Source organism: Bombina bombina, chromosome 8 (assembly GCF_027579735.1).
Source record: "Bombina bombina isolate aBomBom1 chromosome 8, aBomBom1.pri, whole genome shotgun sequence".
NCBI classification, from domain to species: Eukaryota; Metazoa; Chordata; class Amphibia; order Anura; family Bombinatoridae; genus Bombina; species Bombina bombina.
In genome coordinates, this window is record NC_069506.1 from 308,269,992 (window position 1) to 308,290,104 (window position 20,113).

Consider the following 20,113-nt stretch of genomic DNA (forward strand, 5'->3'; position numbering starts at 1 on the left):
TTGTGGAGGGCCTTGAATGGGTGAGAAGCTTGAAGGTTATTCTTTTGTTGATGGGGAGCCAGTGCAGGTCCCGCAGGTGTTTGGTGATGTGGCATTGACGAGGGATGTCAAGGATTAGTCTGGCCGAGGAGTTCTGGATGCGCTGTAGTCTCTTTTGGAGCTTGATGGTGGTGCCGGCGTAGAGTGCGTTACCATAGTCCAGTCGGCTGCTGACGAGGGCGTGAGTGACAGTCTTCCTGGTCTCGGTTGGGATTCATTTGAAGATCTTTCGCAGCATGTGAAGTGTGAGAACTGCCGCCATTGAGAACTGCCGCTGAGGATCCACGCATCGGGGAAGACAGCTCCGCACCTCGGCTTTGCACCGCCGGTGAGGACTGCCGCTGAGTCTGCCAGACTTCAGGAACGGTGAGTACCTATTTGGAGCTTAGTGTTAGGATTTTATTTTGGGGGAGTATTTTTAAGATTAGGGATTTAATGGTCTGGAAAAGAGCTGATTGCCCTTTTAAAGGCAGTAAAAGAGCTGAATGCCCTTTTAAGGACGATGCCCATACAAATGCCCCTTTAGGGGCAATGGGTAGTTTAGGTTTTTTAATTGTTAGTTTTTTTTTATTTTGGGGGTTTACTGTTAGGGGGTAAATGGTCATTTGTTTAGGTAAAAGAGCTGTTTAACTTAGGGCAATGCTCTGCAAAAGCCCCTTTAAGGGCTATTGGTAGTTTAGTAATAGATTAGGGGGTGTTTTTATTTTGGGGGGATTTTTTATTTTTATAGGGGTATTAGTTTATGTTTAATTTTTATTTTAGATAGCTTTGTTTATTTTTTTCTGTTATTTTACATTTTTTATTTTTTGTAATTTTAGCTTTGGGAGTTATAGTTTTGTTTAAATAGACTGCTTTCTGAGGAGGCTTATCACCTAGTGCATAAATAAAAAGGACTTTAATGTCCCTTTAAATAAATAAAATCATTGTTATCAACTATGTTTTTGTCTGATATGTTGTAGACTTTGATACATTTTATTCAGTAACTTTATTTACTATTATATATAAGAGGGATATGGTTACATTTTTGTTTTTCTTCTAAATTATCTTTACAAAATTGCATTGATTTTACCAAAAATGTGAAGAAAAAACCTGTTTACATTTAAAGTGAATGTTGTATAAGCTTGCGGTAGCAATTAGTGCTCTGAAAATTAGACCCCCTGTTTAATTTTCTATATGTCTCCCAATTGCCCCCACAATATAGTTTAGGAAAAAAATATAAAATATACACATGTATACAGTATGCATATGAGTGAAGCGCAAATATCACACTTACGTAAGATCAATTTTCCTCTCTTAAGCTGGCCCTTAGTTTTCATGAATTTCTGAATAAATGATCCCCAAAATTTAAATTTGTCAGTATTAATCTGTTTTGTTTAAATAGTTAAATAAATAGTTACCTTTATCTCGCTGGAGATGCAGGTCCAGGGAACCACCAAGCTTAGCCTAATATTAGCACGGCCGGGGCTCTGTGAAAAAGAGGTACAGGCAAGCGCGTTAGAGGTTATACTTTCAATGTGAGAAGAGATTTGTTGTTTATTATTATTATTATCAGGTATTTGTAGAGCGCTAACAGACTCTGCAGCGCTATAAACAGCGCTATGTTGCAGATGAGTTTATTCAGTGCAAAGTATGTTGTTGTGTATGTGATGAAACGCAAGCCAGACACACAGAAAACTAGAAGTTCAGTTTGTAACGTAGGTTTAAATGCTACAAATTAACTTGTTTGCCAATATAACATAACAAATGGGGGCAGTAAAGTCAAAATTTAATTTTTTGATTCAGATAATGCATGTAGTTTTAATCAATTTTCCAATTTACTTCTAGTATCCAATTTGCTTTTTCTCTTGGTATCCTTTGTTGAAAAGCTCACCTAAGAAAGGTCTGGGGCAGCCATACTTTACTGAGAGCTAGCTGCTAATTGGCGCCTGCATGTGCATACTTCTTTATCATTGGCTCACCCGGCATGTGTTCAGTTTGCTCCAAATAGAGCATTGCTGTGCTTAAACTAAGCATATAAAGAGAATGAAGCATATTTAAAGGGACACTGAACCCAATTTTTTTCTTTTGTGATTCAGATAAAGTAGCAATTTTAAGCAACTTTCTAATTTACTCTTATTATCAAATTTTCTTCATTCTCTTGGTATGTTTATTTGAAAAGCAAGAATTTACGTTTAGATGCCGGCACATTTTTGGTTCACAACCTGGGTTGTCCTTGCTGATTGGAGAGCACCAATAAACACGTGCTGTCCATGGTCTGAACAAAATATTTGCTGGCTCCTTAGCTTAGATGCCTTCTTTTTTAAATAAAGATAGCAAGAGAACAAAGAAAAATGGATAATAGGAGTAAATTAGAAAGTTGTTTAAAATTGCATGCTCTATCTATGAACCATGAAAGAAACATTTGGGTTCAGTGTCCCTTTAATAAAAGAAGTAAACTGGAAAGTTATTTAAATTACATGCACTTTCTGAATCATGAATAAAAAATGAGGTTCTTTAAAGGGACATTATACATAAATATATATCCTATCTGGGAGTCTTTTTGTAACAATGTATAGTTTTGCTTATTTTTTTAATAACATTGTGCATTGTCAGACTCCTAACCAAGCCCCAATGATTTAGATGTATACTGATGTTTACAGATTCCTGCTTGGGACATTTCATATGCAGGGAAGGGGGCGGGGTGTCTGCCTGTTCTAAGCCCCAAAGTTTTAGGAGAATACTGACGTATACCTACTCCAGCTTGTTTCTGTTTGTATAAAGGGTCTTTTCATATGCAAAGGAAGGGGGAGGGGTGGAGTTTCTGATATTTCCCACTTGCAGTCGGTGTTCCAGTAACCTTTTAAACAGAGCTAAACTGGAAGCTTCTAAGTAAGTTTTTAAATGGTTTTCTAGACTGTACTCAGTTCTGCATTAATATGCAATGTTTCAGTATATATTCATGCAAGATCAATATCTAACGCTACATTTATTCTCTACTTTTTACAGTGCCACCTCGAATCGTAGAGATTTCATCAGATATTGCGGTCAATGAGGGCAGCAACGTCAGCTTGACCTGTATAGCCGGTGGTAGGCCGGAGCCAGTGGTAAATTGGCGGTATCTGTCACCAAAAGGTGAGAAACACTCTGGAAGTCAAAAATGTGGATTATGGAAATGTAAAGATTTTTTTTAATAATGTGCTAATAGGTCCAGGAGATGTCCACAGAGTAACTATTCCATAAGAGGAATCATTTTAAAATATATCGGCATTCTGGAAATAGTTTGTAGGCAGCTGTGATCAAATGCTTTGTCTTTTCTGCTTTATTGTAGAGTGATCTGTAAAGCACAGGTTATTGTTGTTGCCTTTTCCACTCACCAGTAGCTTGTTATCTACAAATGATAAAGCACAGAATATAAGGATGGCAGTTGACCATCAAACCTATGTATGATCATTATATCCCAATATACTGTAATGAAGTGATTCTTCCAAATAAAGTTACTTTCTTCTCTGTGATTTTATATTTAGAGCAATCTGATTAGGAGAACGCTCCTAGCTGCCGGCGCTAGCATTACCTTGGTAACAATAAATTCAGAGCATTGACCTTCTTAATTTCTTTCATGCTGTTTTTGTTACAAGTTCCTGAACTTCATGTTCTGCTGTATCAATTGCAGGGTACTGTTTTGTTCATTTTTCTGCTAGAATTGGCTTCTTAATTCTTCCCTCGGTCTGGCACATCTGTTTGATTTGCATGCTACATCTGCATTAGACTATGAAATCATTTCTGCAAAAATTAGAGGAAACCTATTCCACAAGTATGACAGCCACTCCATAGTGAAAGGCAGATTGAGTGACAAAATAGCACGAGACATGTGTCAGTAAAATAAATCTTACCTATTGGTTTCCTTTTGCTGTCAAATTCTCTTTTCCAGGACCCAAATCAACTGTGGAATTGACAGCAATGGAATTTATAATCTTATAAATTTGTTTTCATTTAAATGTACTCAAAGAACAATACAATATTTCTTTAGAAATATATCCAAAATATTTTTTATTTTTTTTTATTTTGTTTTTATTGAGGTTTGAAAAAGGCTTACAAAATTCTTGAAATCAAGATAACATTTAAACAAAACAATATGGAAATACAATCTTAACAGAGTTTATCGTGCCTTACAGTCTTCGAGCCTTCTAGGGTTCGGAGGGGGCCTCTTTTGGGTCCCTTTGTCTTCATAAAACAATAAAAAGGCTCTCACAGAGAATAAGAGACCACTTATGGATCCCATTCATGAAACCTCATTTTTCCAATAAGTATTGTAAATAATTTAGTTAAACTATAGAAAAGGGGTTAAAAAAGATAATAGGGGAGGAGGAACAAGGGGAAGGGTAAGGGGTTAGTGTTGCTGTGCTTATTGAGATAGTTATCGACAGTTTTTTCCTTTTGGATAAAGCAAATTGACTCGTTTAGGATTCTATTTAGACAGTTAGGGTTTCATGGGGCTGGCGATGTGTGTGTGTTTCCCACCTTATCCGTGTTTTTTTGGGTGTGACTAGGTCGCTTTATTGTAGTTTGTTTTGTTTACGCGTGGTTAGTGTGGAGTGTTATAGTTTAAGGTAGTGTTCCCATAGTGCTGTCATTTCAGCATATGTCTCCATTTTGGCGTATTTAACAAAATAATACTCCTCTAGGTCCAGAAATTCTGATACTCTCTTAGTCCAGAGCAATGTGGAGGGGACCTCCTTGCTTCTCCAGTTTCTAGCCAGTAGGTATCTAGCACTATTAGTCATGATGTAAAAAAGTTTGAGGCGATGTTTCTGTTTAATATGGGGAGGTCTACTTAGTAGCCAGATTGAAGGGTCTAGAGGGAATTGGGTATCAAGGACTTTTTCTATTTCTCTGATTATATCTCTCCAGTAGTTTTGGACCACATTGCACCACCACCACATGTGAGCCAGGTTGCCACAGCTATGTCCACATCTCCAGCATTGCTTGGATGTGTTGCGGTATAGTCGGTGTAGTTTAGTCGGGGAAAGGTACCATCTGTGTAAGATTTTTAAATTGATTTCCTGCATGGAGAGTGAAATTGATGTTTTCGTGATATTTTGAAAGATTAGTGTGCTGGTGTGGGGTAAGATTGTTATACCTAGTTCGTCTTCCCATTTTTCTAGGAAGGGAGGGGTTTGGCCAGGAGAGTTTTGTGTTAATATTCTATAAATTAGTGCGAGAGAGTGTGATATTGGAGGAGTTCTTATGCATAGTTTCTCAAAGTTGGTTAATGGTCGAACCATGTTTCTAGAGTGTTCGTGTGTTGTTATGAAGTGATGAACGCGGGCATATTGGAACCAGTTTTGGAAAAGAGTATAACCCTTGTCAATCAGTTCCGCCTGTGGTAGTAGTTTTTCATTTGATATAATATAGTGAATAGGGATATCCCTATAGTATGAACCCGGAGTGTCTGTTGTTATGGGTGTTCCTAGTGTGAATTGGCCATTATCTATAATTGAGGTTAGTGGAGAAGGTTTAGATGATATGTAGGTGTGGGTAGCTATTGTGAATTCCCATATTTTATACGTTTCTGTGGTCAGATGAGAGTTATAATTAAGCTTTGTGGTTGGTTTGTTAAGATTCCAGCATTGTTTTCCTAGGTGTGGGTTGTTTGATATTGAGTGTTCTAATTGAACCCATCTTTTATGTTCATAATGTATACACCAGTCAACTATCCTTTGTAAGAATATGGCTTGTCGGTACTTTGATATGTTAGGTATGCCTAGTCCTCCTTGGAGTTTTGGGGTTTGCATGATGTTTTTATTTATCCTGGGGGGGCGGCGGCACCAGACAAAGTCACTAAATGCTTTCTGTAGGGTGGGAATGTAGTTTTTAGGGATCGGGATTGGTAGGGCCTGCATTATATATAATAGTCGTGGGAATATATTCATTTTGAGAACATTTATTTTGCCCAGCCAGGAGAGCTTTTTGGAGAGCCAGGATGATAGATCCCTAATAATTGTTTTTTGTATTGGTATATAGTTTAGTGTGTAGGTTTGTTCGATAGAAGTGGTTAGTTGTATTCCTAGGTAGTGTAGGGAGTGGGTTCGCCATGTAAATGGCATTAGGGTTTTGATATGTGCTAGAGCTGTGTCGGTTAAGTTAATATTTAAGGCTTCGGATTTGGAAACATTTATAGAAAAGTTGGATAGTGACTTGAAGATTTGGAATTCCTGTAAGAGGGGGGTTATTGAATTTTCGGGGTTTGCTAACGTGAATAAGATGTCGTCGGCAAACAGAGACATTACGTATGTTTGTGTTCCTACCTGTATTCCGCTAATTGAGGGGTTTTGCCTGATCTTTGTGGCTAAGGTTTCTATGAAGCAGGCGAACAATAAGGGAGATAGGGGGCAACCTTGCCTTGTGCCATTGGTTATGTTGAAGGATTTGGATAGTGTGCCATTGATAAGTAATTTTGCGTTGGGGTGAGAGTATAAGGCAAAAATTCTGGTAATAATCTTAGGTCCGAGACCCAATTTAGTTAAGGTGGCTTTAAGGAAATCCCAGCCAACACGGTCAAAGGCCTTTTCGGCGTCTATTGACAGAAGGATCCCTGGGACCTCCTTATCTTGCATGTATTGAATTAGATTGAGGGCCCTGACCGTGTTGTCTTTCGCCTCGCGTCTAGGGACGAACCCCACCTGATCCTGATGGATCAGATCTGGTAATATCAGATTCATTCTGTTAGCTAATATCTTTGCAAATATTTTTACGTCTGAGTTAATTAGTGAGATAGGGCGAAAGTGAGAGGGGTGTTCTAATGATTTATTGGGCTTAGGGAGGAGAATGATGTGGGCTTCTAACAGTGTAGGGGAGAATTGTTTAGATTCATCAATGTATTGGAAAAATGAGGTAATGTGGGGGAGTAATTCTTCCTGGAATGTCTTGTAATATCGATTGCTAAAACCGTCTGGCCCTGGAGATTTCCCAGATGGGAGGTCTTTAATTGCTAGTTTGATTTCTTCTGCTGTTATGGGGTCTTCTAGTTGGTTTTGTTGGTTAGTGGTAAGATGGGGTAAATGAAGGGATGAGAGGTATGTATTTATGTCGTCAAATAGGGCTGTTTGTGGGGTCGCTGGATTGCCAGGGTTGGAGCGCAAGTTATATAGTTTTTGAAAGTATGTCCTAAAGGTGTTCGTAATAGCCTGGGTTGAAAAGTGTGATGTATTGTTATCGTCCTTGATGTGTAGGATGTAGTTTTTTTTTTTGTTTTACTCTGAGGTAACGAGCAAGGGATCTACCTGATTTGTTGCGGCCTTCGTAGTTCGCTTGTTGTAAGCGGAGTGCTTGACGTTTGTGTTCCTTATTTAGGTAGAGTGCTAGTTTATCTTTTTCAGCTTGGATAGAGAGTAGGAGGTCGTGATCAGTCGGGCAGCGTTTGTGTTGGGTTTCTAATTTGTCAATTTCTGAAAGAAGTGTTGATAGAAATGCTTGCTTTTGTTTGTTAATGGAGGCCTTAATGGCCATAAGTTCGCCCCGAATTACGCATTTGTGGGCTTCCCATATATTTAATTGGGACGTGTCTTCTGTAGAGTTATGGGTAAAGTATTCCGATATGGATTTGGATATTTGTTGAGATATTATAGGGTCGGAAAGGAGCTGTTCATCCAATCTCCATATATAGTCGTGTATAGGTTTAGACGGCCATATTAATGTACCTAGTACTGATGCATGGTCCGACCATGTTATGGGGGTAATTTGGGTAGATGTAAATAGTGACAGGCCTGTGACGTCAGTGAAAATATAGTCAATTCTAGAGTATTGCTTGTAAGGGTGTGAGTAGAAGGTATAGTCTTCCTTGTTAGGGTGGTGGGTTCTCCATAAGTCTTGTGCTGTTAATTTCTTCAATGAGGTGAGTGTACGAGTTATCTGTGAAGTAGGGACTGAGGAATTAGAGGAGGAGCAATCCAGAGGTGGGTTAAGCGGCATGTTAAGGTCTCCGCAGATTATTAAGACTCCTTTTTGGTGTTCTAGAATAAGATTAGTTATATTGCTAATAAATGTGGCTTGCTTTGTATTAGGGGTGTAGATAGATACTAACGTGACTGGGCGGCCATATAGTAAGCCTATTAGAATAATATATCTTCCAGCTTTGTCTCTAATGATTTTAATTTCTTTAAAAGGGACATTTTTCTTTATCAGTATTCCCACTCCATGTTTTTTAGATTTAGGATGGGAGGCATAAAAGCAGGTTCCAAATTTGAGGGTAAATGTGAGTGGTTCCCTTCCTTTGCGAAAGTGTGTTTCCTGGAGAAACAGTAGGTCTGACTTGTATCTATTAACATCTCTCAAGGCCTGAGTTCTTTTTGAGGGGATATTGAGTCCCTTTGCATTTATAGATTGAATCCGTATTAAGTTGGTGGGTGGTTTTTTATGTGAGTGTTCAGCCATTAGAGTAGTGCAAAGTGAGATTATAGTAGTTGTCTATAGAGTATGTTAATTCAATGTTTGTGTAGGAGTCAGTATGATTAGGTAGTTTGTCAAGTGATAGTATTAGTGGTAATGTAACACAGCAGAGGGTAAGGGGGTTGAAATATATCCAAAATATTATGGGCGAGATTGCATATGCGGTGCAGGCTTCAGCGTAACTGCTGAAACCCATGTCGCCCGTAATTTCCCCTCGCACATTGGGGAATCACATATACGGTGCTGGCAGTTCATAAAGTGTTGTAAGTCAGATAAACTAGTGATGTCCAGAAATGTGCATAAATACAAATTTCTGGAGTCGCCAGTGACTTGCTGCACATTAGAAACTGCCGGCGCCTAAAAAAAATAAATAAATAAATGTTAAATCTCCAATAAAAGTCTAACACACCTCCCAAAAATAAACCCAACACGTCAAAACCCCTATATCCGCCATCACCCCCATATCGGAACTAATAATACATGCATTAACCCCTAAATCTGCCAACCCCAACATCGCAAACTACCTAATAAATGTATTAACCCCTAATCGGCAACCCTAACATCCCAAACTACCTAATAAATATATTAACCCCTAATCTGCCATTAACCCACATCTCGATCTACCTAATAAATATATTAACCCCTAATCTGCCATTAACCCACATCACAATAAACCTAATAAATGTATTAATCCCTAATCCGCCATTAACCCAAATCGCAATAAACCTAATAAATGTATTAACCCCTAATCCGCCATTAACCCACATCACTATAAACCTAATAAATGTATTAACCCCTAATCGGCAACCCCAACATCCCAAACTACCTAATAAATGTATTAACCTCAAATATGCCATTCACCCACATCCCAATCTACCTAATAAATATATTAACCCCTAATCTGCCATTAACCCACATCACAATAAACATAATAAATGTATTAACCCCTAATCTGCCATTAACCCAAATCGCAATAAACCTAATAAATGTATTAACCCCTAATCCGCCATTAACCCACATCACTATAAACCTAATAAATGTATTAACCCCTAATCGGCAACCCCAACATCCCAAACTACCTAATAAATGTATTAACCTCAAATATGCCATTCACCCACATCCCAATCTACCTAATAAATATATTAACCCCTAATCTGCCATTAACCCACATCACAATAAACATAATAAATGTATTAACCCCTAATCTGCCATTAACCCAAATCGCAATAAACCTAATAAATGTATTAACCCTAATCCGCCATTAACCCACATCACTATAAACCTAATAAATGTATTAACCCCTAATCGGCAACCCCAACATCCCAAACTACCTAATAAATGTATTAACCTCAAATATGCCATTCACCCACATCCCAATCTACCTAATAAATATATTAACCCCTAATCTGCCATTAACCCACATCACAATAAACATAATAAATGTATTAACCCCTAATCTGCCATTAACCCACATCGCAATAAACCTAATAAATGTATTAACCCCTAATCTGCCATTAACCCACATCGCAATAAACCTAATAAATGTATTAACCCACATCACAATAAACCTCATAAATGTATTAACCCCTAATCTGCAATTAACCCACATCACAATAAACCTAATAAAACTATTAGCCCCTACTACGCCATTAACCCACAACGCAATACACTATTAACGCCTAATCCGCCAAACTCACGCAACAAAATAATCCTAATAAATTTATTAACCCCTAATCCGTCAAACCCCCACAACTCAAATAACTAATTAAATTACTAAACTCCCTAACCCAACAGCCCCTAAATTAACCCCAATCACCTAAATTAAAAATTACTAAATTACAATTAAAATAAAAAAGCTAACATTACCTAAAAATAAAAAATAAACTAAGATTAAATTAATCTAAGATTACAAAAAATAAAAAGTCTAACATTACATAAAATAATAAATCAAATAATCAAAACTTTAAAAAATTAAACCTAATCCCTATGAAAATAAAAAGCCCCCCCAAAATAAAAACACCCCCTAATCTAATACTAAACTACCAATAGCCCTTAAAAGGGCCTTTTGTAGGGCATTGCCCTAAATTAAACAGCTCTTTTACCTTAAAAAATACTAAGTCCCCCCTCTAGCAGTAACCCCCCCCCCCCCCACCCACCAAAAAAAAAAAAAAAAAAAAAACTAACACTAAAAAATCCTAAACTACCCATTGCCCCTAAAGGGGCATTTTTTATGGACATTGCCCTTAAAAGGGCATTCAGCTGTTTTACTGCTCTTAAAAGTGCATTCAGCCCTTTTAAAAGTGCCCAATAAATCCCTAATCTAAAAAAAACAAACAAAAAAAAAAGAAAGTTAGAAAGTCTAACCCCCAAATTGGAACTCACCATTCCTGAAATTCGGCGAAGCAGGTCCTGTTCCAGGCGGTGAAATCTTCTTCCAAGCGGGGGCTTCTTCCTTCTTCATCCAGGACCAAGCCGGCGTGGAGCGGAGATGAGCATGGATTAGGTCCGGCGACCACGTAGCCATGGAGCATGGAGGATCCTCTTCATATGATCGCCGCCGTACACTGAATAGTGAATTTGTATGGGCATTGTACTTAAAAGGGCATTCAGCTCTTTTACTGCCCTTAAAAGGGCATTCATATCAAACAATAGGATGAGAGCTACTGAAATCCTATTGGCTGTTCATATCAGCCAATAGGATTTCAGTAGATCTCATCCTATTGGCTGATTTGAATTTGAAGAATCAAATCAGCAAATAGGAATGCAAGGGACGCCATATTTAAACGTGTACCTTGTATTCACTATTCAGTGTACGGCGGCGATCGTATGAAGAGGATCCTCCACACTCCATGACTTAGGGATTTATTAAAAGAATGAATGCCCTTTTAAGTGCAATGCCCATACAAATGCCCCTTTAGGGGTAATGGGTAGTTTAGGATTTTTAAGTGTTAGTTTTTTTTTATTTTGGTGGGTGGGGAGTTTTACTGTTAGAGGGGGACTTAAGCCCCTATTTAAGAAAGGTCTTGCGGATCTGATCTGACAGTGCGCATCAGGTCTGCAAGACCTCGCTGAATGCGGAGAGCAATACACTCTCCGTATTCAGCATTGCACCAGCAGCTCACAAGAGTTGCTGGTGCAACACCGCCGCCAGCAGGGGGTGTCAATCAACCCAATCTTACTCGATCGGGTTGATTTCCGGCGATGTCTGTCCGCCTGCTCAGAGCAGGCGGACAGGTTATGGAGCAGCGGTCTTTGTGACTGCTGCTTCATAACTGCTATTTCTGGCGAGTCTGAAGATTCACCAGAAACACGGGCTGTTGAGCTCCTTTTGGAGCTTGATAGATAGGCCCCATAGTATTTTTAAAGGTAAAAGAGCTGTTTAATTTAGGGCAATGCCCTTCATAAGGCCCTTTTAAGCGCTATTGGTAGTTTAGTATCACGAAAGCTAGGATGAGGATTGTGCAGATCTGGGGTGACCATACTTTAGTGGGATGGGGATGTTTATTTAGTGTGGTCTACTTATGAGCTTGAACATGAAGATGATCTTCATTTTAATATTTTTGTTATGAATCACTATAAATGGAAGTCATTATAATTATAACGAATAGGAATTTGTGTTACAAAATCAATATCACAGTATAAGTTTTTATTTACATTTACATTTTTTTTTATTTTTTTCAATGATTAAAAAAAAAAATGTGTAAATATTTATGGAGGAAATATTTTAAATTTATGATCCTGTTGGCCCTATATTTTAACTTTTTATTAGCTACTAAGTAAATCTCTTTGTTGCAAAAATGTCAGCTACAATGCTTGTAATTATGAATATAAATACCATGGTGGATACAAATCTGTGATTTATTTTTTAAAAAGCAAACATATTAGATTTTCTTTTTATCTTTTTATTATTTAAATAGGATTTTTTATTCAAATCAGATTTTTTTTTTTTTTTAAATAGGATTGTTTATTAAAAAAATGCTTTTGTGTTTAAAGAAAAATCTATCTAAATATAGTATGTTTTTAAGGTACCTTATAAAGTTTATTCATCCTTAAATAAGGATTAGTTTTTAATTATGTATTAGGATTTATATTCATGGCTGTAATAGTTAAAGTGAATGTAAATGTATTCGGCTCTGGGGGAGAAGCCGTTATTGGAGGAAGCCAGATTTGTCATTTCTGACGTAAGAAGGGACGACCTGGGCGCGGGGGAATCGCTGCTCCAGTGTTCCATGCTTGCGGGGAAGAAAAGGTAAGTATTTAAAAAAAAATGGCTGCAATGTAAACGTTTATGAATAAAAGTGTCCATTGTTTTAAATAGTATTTTTTAAAACAGGGCTTTCATTCGTGAAAATTTACATTCACTTTAACTTTTTGGTAAATTAATTCCATTTATCCATTCACAATGTCATGCTCTCCCAGAGGATTTTGTAAGATTATTTTTGGGGGGTTTTCTGTCTAGAAGATATTATCACATATTCTTGGTTTTGTAATTCTCAAAACTGTGAATTTGTGTCTGCTGCAACACAATATTTTTATTTCATGATTCAGAAAGAGCATACAATTTTTAGATTTACTTATTTTATCAAATTTGCTTCATTCTCTTGGTATTGTTTGTTGAAGGTGAACAATTCTCTACTGGGAGCTAGGGGAACAAATTGGGTGAGCCAATGACAAGCAGCTAGTTTACAGAAGTGAATTGCTCCTGAGCCTACCTATGCTTTTGAACGATGGATACCATGAAAACAAAGCTAATTGGATAAGATGAGTAAATTGAAAAGCTGTTTAACGTTGTATATTCTAACTGTCAGACTCCCTTCAGTAAGTGTTTGGTCGGTGTTTAGACCTTAACTGTGGTTTTGGCTGAAAACCCTTTTATGTTAAAGGTTTAATAGCTACTGATTTTAGTTTGTGTTGTAATGTCCCTTTAAATTGGAATATTTATGCAAACTCTGTAATGGCGAGGAGTAAATACTACAACCCCAGTATGAGATAACAGTGTAACTGGTACAGCTAGAAGCAGTACTGAGCACCAAATATGTCACTCTGCTGTGGCACAGATCTACAGCTAGCAAATGATCCGTATAAGAGAGCGACCATCTTTGTGCCAGAGAAATTCCAGATTGCTTGCAAAGCAGGAATGTAAAGCTTAGGAGCCGGACCATTTTTGGCTCAGAACTTGAGTTACATCTGCTTAAGTGGGTTAACTTGCTTAACACTTACTGAAAGGAATCTGACAGTTAGAATATGCAACGTTAAATAGCTTTTCAATGTACTCATCCTATCTAATTAGCTTTGTTCTCATGGTATTCATCGTTAAAAAGCATAGGTAGGCTCAGGAGCAATTCATTACTATAAACTAGCTGCTTGTCATTGGCTCACCCAATTTGTTTCCCTAGCTCCCAGTAGAGAATTGTTCACCTTCAACAAACAATGCCAAGAGAATGAAGCAAATTTGATATAAAAATAAGGTAAAATCTGAAAATTCGTATGCTCTTTCTGAATCATGAGATAAAAATATTGTGTTTATGTCCCTCTAATCTAAGGTCTATTGCTCCACTCTGTATGTTTGTTTATGTTATAATTGCTGAGAAGAAGAGGCAAGTTATTTCTGCAGACACAAATTTACAGTCTTGAGAACTACAAAACCAAGAATATGTGATAATATCTTCTAGACAGAAACCCCCCAAAATAATCTTACAAAAAACCTCTGGGAGAGCATGACATTGTGAATGTACATTTTTACAAATGAAAGCCGTTGTCTTTAAAAATAATATTAAAAACTAGGGGGCACTTTCTTTCATAAAAGTTTACATTGCAGCTGTTTTGTTATAAATAACTTACCTTTTCTTCCTTGCAAGCGTGGGAACACCGGAGCAGCGGATTCCCCTGCGCCCAGGTCGTCTCTTCTTAAATGTATCCACCAATAAGCAAGCACTATCTAGGGTGCTAAGCTTTACATTCCTGCTTTTTAAATAAAGATAAAAAGAGAATAAAGACATTTTGATAATAGGAAATTAAATTAGGAAAGTTGCTTAAAATGGCATGCTCTGTCTAAATCCTGAAAGGAAAATGTGGGGGTTAGTATCCTTTTAAAAGCCAGGTGTGAGTCATAGGTAGAAAGGTAAATCCTTAAGGTGTATCACAGTATTCCTGACACTAACTGAATTATTCAAATTACATTTTTAACCTTAGTTCAGCAGAGAGATTTAGATACATTTTAAAAATAACTCTAGCATCACCATAGAGCTTGCCGATAAGAGGTGAGGCTGTTGTTGTCATGGATACACTCAGCTTATAAGAATGAAGTTATAGACAGCTTGAGCTGAAGTGTAACGAAGAGTTAGAGCAGGAATTCTTGTCTTTTTTATAGAATTGTGTGAGAGAGAGATTATTTTGGAGCATTGGAACAGGAATCATTACAGATAAATTATTTGAGTTTCCTTATGCCTAGATAGACCTAGGACCCCCCGCTTTTACAACCTTCTGAAGGACATAAGGATCTATATGATATTCCAGGCAGGCAATAGTGGCCTCAGATGATTCCCTTTCTCCAACATAGGTGTGTCCGGTCACGGCGTCATCCTTACTTGTGGGATATTCTCTTCCCCAACAGGAAATGGCAAAGAGCCCAGCAAAAGCTGGTCACATGATCCCTCCTAGGCTCCGCCTACCCCAGTCATTCTCTTTGCCGTTGGCACAGGCAACATCTCCACGGAGATGGCTAAGAGTTTTTTGGTGTTTAAATGTAGTTTTTATCCTTCAATCAAGTGTGTTGTTTTTTAAAATAGTGCTGGTATGTACTATTTACTCTGAAACAGAAAAGAGATGAAGATTTCTGTTTGTAAGAGGAAGATGATTTTAGCAGACGTTACTAAATCGATTGCTGTTTCCCACACAGGACTGTGAGATGAAGTAACTTCAGTTGGGGGAAACAGTTTGGCAGACTTTTCTGCCTGAGGTATGGACTGGCCACATTGTCTAACATGGACCTTTGTAATGCTGGAAGGCTGTCATTTCCCCTGATGGGGGACCGGTAAGCCATTTTCTTAGATTAAGTAAAAGAATAAAGGGCTTCATAAGGGCTTAAAAAACTGGTAGACATTTTTCTGGGCTAAAAACGATTTACTTTGCTAAGGCATATTTGGCAGATTTATACCTCGTTAATAGTTTTTATAATCTTGGGGATTGTTGTTAAAAAAACGGCAGGCACTGCATGGACACCTTTTTCAGATGGGGGCCTTTCTAGTCATAGGCAGAGCCTCATTTTCGCGCCACTAATGCGCAGTTGTTTTTGGAGAGCAAGGCATGCAGATGCATGTGTGAGGAGCTAAGAACCACTGAAAAAGCTTATAGAAGGCGTCATTTGGTATCGTATTCCCCTCTGGCTTGGTTGGGTTCCTCAGCAAAGCAGATACCTGGGACTGTATAGGGGGTTAAATGTAAAAACGGCTCCGGTTCCGTTATTTTAAGGGTTTAAAGCTTTCAAATTTGGTGTGCAATACTTTTAAGGCTTTAAGACACTGTGGTGAAATTTTGGGTGAATTTTGAACAATTCCTTCATGCTTTTTCGCAATATTCAGTAATAAAGTGTGTTCTGTTTAAAATTTAAAGTGACAGTAACGGTTTATTTTAAAAACGTTTTTTTGTGCTTTGTTGACAAGTTTAAGCCTGTTAACATGTCTGAACCATCAGATAAGCGATGTTCTTTATGTAGTGAAAGCCAAGGGTTACTCCCCATTTAAATATATGTGATAATTGTGACATAGTGTCCAAACAATAATAAAGTGGTGTTCTGTTTAAAATTTAAAGTGACAGTAACGGTTTTATTTTAAAACGTTTTTTGTGCTTTGTTGACAAGTTTAAGCCTGTTTAACATGTCTGAACCATCAGATAAGCGATGTTCTATATGTATGAAAGCCAAGGTTTCTCCCCATTTAAATATATGTGATAATTGTGACATAGTGTCCAAACAAAGTAGGGACAATGATGCCACAGATAATAATATTGCCCAAGATGATTCCTCAGATGAGGGGAGTAAGCATGGCACTGCATCATCCCCTAATGTGTCTACACCAGTTTTGCCCACACAAGAGGCCCCTAGTAACATCTAGTGCGGCCAATACTTATTACCATGCAACAATTAACGGCTGTTATGGATAATTCTATTGCAAGCATTTTATCTAAAATGCCTACTTATCAGAGAAAGCGCGATTGCTCTGTTTTAAACACTGAAGAGCAAGAGGACGCTGATGATAACGGTTCTGACATACCCTCACACCAATCTGAAGGGGCCAGAGGGAGGTTTTGTCTGAGGGAGAAATTTCAGATTCAGGAAAAATTTCTCAACAAGCTGAACCTGAGTGTTGTAACATTTAAATTTAAATTAGAACATCTCCGCGCACCTGCTTAAGGAGGTATTAATCTACTCTGGATGATTGTGACAATTTGGTCATTCCAGAGAAATTATGTAAGATGGACAAGTTCCTAGAGTTCCGGTGCCCCCCGATGCTTTTCCTATACCCAAAGCGGATGGCGGACATAGTAAATAAGGAGTGGGAAAGGCCCGGCATACCTTTTGTTCCTCCCCCTATATGTAAGAGATTATTTCCTATAGTCCGACCCCAGAAAGACTTATGGCAGACAGTCCCCAAGGTCGAGGGGGCGGTCTCTACTCTAAACAAACGCACTACTATTTCCCATAGAAGATAGTTGTGCTTTCAAAGATCCTATGGATAAAAAATTAGAGGGTTTGCTTAAAAAGATGTTTTTTTCAGCAAGGTTACCTTCTACAACCAATTTCATGCATTGTTCCTGTCACTACGGCAGCGTGTTTCTGGTTTGAAGAACTAGAAAAGTCGCTCAATAAAGAATCTTCGTATGAGGAGGTTATGACAGAGTTCAAGCACTTAAATTGGCTAACTCTTTTATTTTAGATGCCGCTTTGCAATTAGCTAGATTAGCGGCGAAAAATTCAGGGTTTGCTATCGTGGCGCGCAGAGCGCTTTGGCTAAAGGTCCTTGGTCAGCGGATGTGTCCTTCCAAGACAAAATTGCTTACATCCCTTTCAAGGGTAAAACACTGTTTGGTCCTGATTTGAAAGAGATTATTTCAGACATCACCGGGGGAAAGGGCCACGCCCTTCCTCAGGATAGGTCTTTTAAGGCTAAAAATAAGCCTAATTTTCGTCCCTTTCGCAGAAACGGACCAGCCTCTAATTCTACATCCTCTAAGCAAGAGGGTAATACTTCTCAACCCAAACCACCTGGAGACCGATGCAAAGGCTGGAACAAGGGTAAGCAGGCCAAGAAGCCTGCCGCTGCTACCAAAACAGCATGAAGGATGGCCCCCGATCCGGGACCGGATCTGGTGGGGGGCAGACTTTCTCTCTTTGCTCAGGCCAGGGCAAGAGATGTTCAGGATCCTTGGGGCACTAGAAATAGTCTCTCAGGGTATCTCCTGGATTCAAGGAACTACCCCCAAGGGGAAGGTTCCACAGGTCTCAATTATCTTCAAACCAAATAAAAAGACAGGCATTCTTACATTGTGTAGAAGACCTGTTAAAGATGGGAGTAATTCATCCAGTTCCAATAGGAGAACAAGGGATGGGGTTTTACTCCAACCTGTTCATAGTTCCCAAAAAGAGGGAACATTCAGACCAATTTTAGATCTCAAGATCCTAAACAAATTTCTCAGGGTTCCATCGTTCAAAATGGAAACCATTCGAACGATCCTTCCTACCATCCAGGAAGGCCAATTTATGACCACGGTGGATTTAAAGGATGCGTACCTACATATTCCTATCCACAAGGAACATCATCAGTTCCTAAGGTTTCGCTTTTCTGGACAAGCATTACCAGTTTGTGGCACTTCCCATTCGATTAGCCACTGCTCCCGAGAATTTTCACAAAGGTACTAGGGTCCCCGTCTAGCGGTTCTAAGACAAGGGGCATTGCAGTAGTACCGTACTTGGACGACATCCTGATTCAAACGTCGTCTCTGTCAAAAGCAAAGGCTCATACGGACATCGTCCTAGCCTTTCTCAGATCTCACGGATGGAAAGTGAACATAGAAAAAAGTTATCTGTCCCCGTCAACAAGAGTTCCCTTCTTGGGAACAATAATAGACTCCTTAGAAATGAGGATTTTTCTGACAGAGGTCAGAAAATCAAAACTTCTAAGCTCTTGTCAAGTACTTCATTCTGTTCTTCGTCCTTCCATAGCGCAGTGCATGGAAGTAATAGGATTGATGGTTGAAGCAATGGACATAGTTTCCTTTTGCACGGAATTCATCTAAGACCATTACAACTGTGCATGCTCAGACAGTGGAATGGGGATTATACAGACTTGTCTCCGACGATTCAAGTAGATCAAAGGACCAGAGATTCACTCCGTTGGTGGCTGATCCTGGACAACCTGTCACAGGGAATGAGCTTCCGCAGACCAGAGTGGGTCATTGTCACGACAATCGCCAGTCTAGTGGGCGTGGGGCGCGGTCTGGGAACCCCTGAAAGCTCAGGGTCTATGGTCTCAGGGAAGAATCTCTTCTCCCGATAAACATTCTGGAACTGAGAGCGATATTCAATGCTCTCAAAGCTTGGCCTCATCTAGCAAAGGCCAAATTCATAAGGTTTCAATCAGACAACATGATGACAGTTGCATATATCAACCATCAGGGGGGAACAAGGAGTTTCCTGGCGATGGAGGAAGTGACCAAGATAATTCAATGGGCGGAGGATCACTCCTGCCACTTGTCTGCAATCCACATCCCAGGAGTGGAAAATTGGGAAGCGGATTTTCTGAGTCGTCAGACATTCCATCCGGGGGAGTGGGAACTCCATCCGGAAATCTTTGCCCAAATAACTCGATTATGGGGCATTCCAGACATGGATCTGATGGCCTCTCGTCAAACTTCAAGGTTCCTTGTTACGGGTCCAGATCCAGGGATCCCAAGGCGACTCTAGTAGATGCACTAGTTAGCCACCTTGGACCTTCAACCTAGCTTATGTATTCCCACTGTTTCCTCTCATTCCCAGGCTTGTAGCCAGGATCAATCAGGAGAGGGCTTCGGTGATCTTGATAGCTCCTGCGTGGCCACGCAGGACTTGGTATGCATACCTGGTGAATATGTCATCGGCTCCACCATGGAAGCTACCTTTGAGACAGGACCTTCTTGTTCAAGGTCCATTCGTACATCCGAATCTGGTTGCCCTCCAACTGACTGCTTGGAGATTGAACGCTTGATTTTATCAAAGCGTGGGTTTTCAGATTCTGTAATAGATACTCTGATTCAGGCTAGAAAGCCTGTAACTAGAAAAATTTACCATAAGATAAGGAAAAAATATATCTGTTGGTGTGAATCTAAAGGATTCCCATGGAACAAGATAAAAATTCCTAAGATTCTATCCTTTCTACAAGAAGGTTTGGAGAAAGGATTGTCTGCAAGTTCTCTGAAGGGACAGATCTCTGCTTTATCTGTTTTGCTTCACAAAAGGCTGGCAGCTGTGCCAGACGTTCAAGCGTTTGTTCAGGCTCTGGTTAGAATCAAGCCTGTTTACAGACCTTTGACTCCTCCCTGGAGTCTTAATCTAGTTCTTTCAGTTCTTCAAGGGGTTCCGTTTGAACCCTTACATTCCGTAGATATTAAGTTATTA

The 20,113-nt window shown here is 39.0% G+C and overlaps 1 protein-coding gene across 2 annotated transcripts in view; it reads left to right on the forward strand.

The window, feature by feature from the left end:
• The window catches only part of LOC128639231 (neurotrimin), an 878,190-nt gene that overhangs the window by 466,612 nt on the left and 391,465 nt on the right, over positions 1-20,113 (forward strand). For both annotated transcript variants that reach the window (XM_053691506.1, XM_053691507.1), the window contains exon 3: positions 3,025-3,150. In XM_053691506.1, the coding sequence (XP_053547481.1) occupies positions 3,025-3,150 (126 nt within the window). The remainder of the gene's footprint in view (positions 1-3,024; positions 3,151-20,113) is intronic.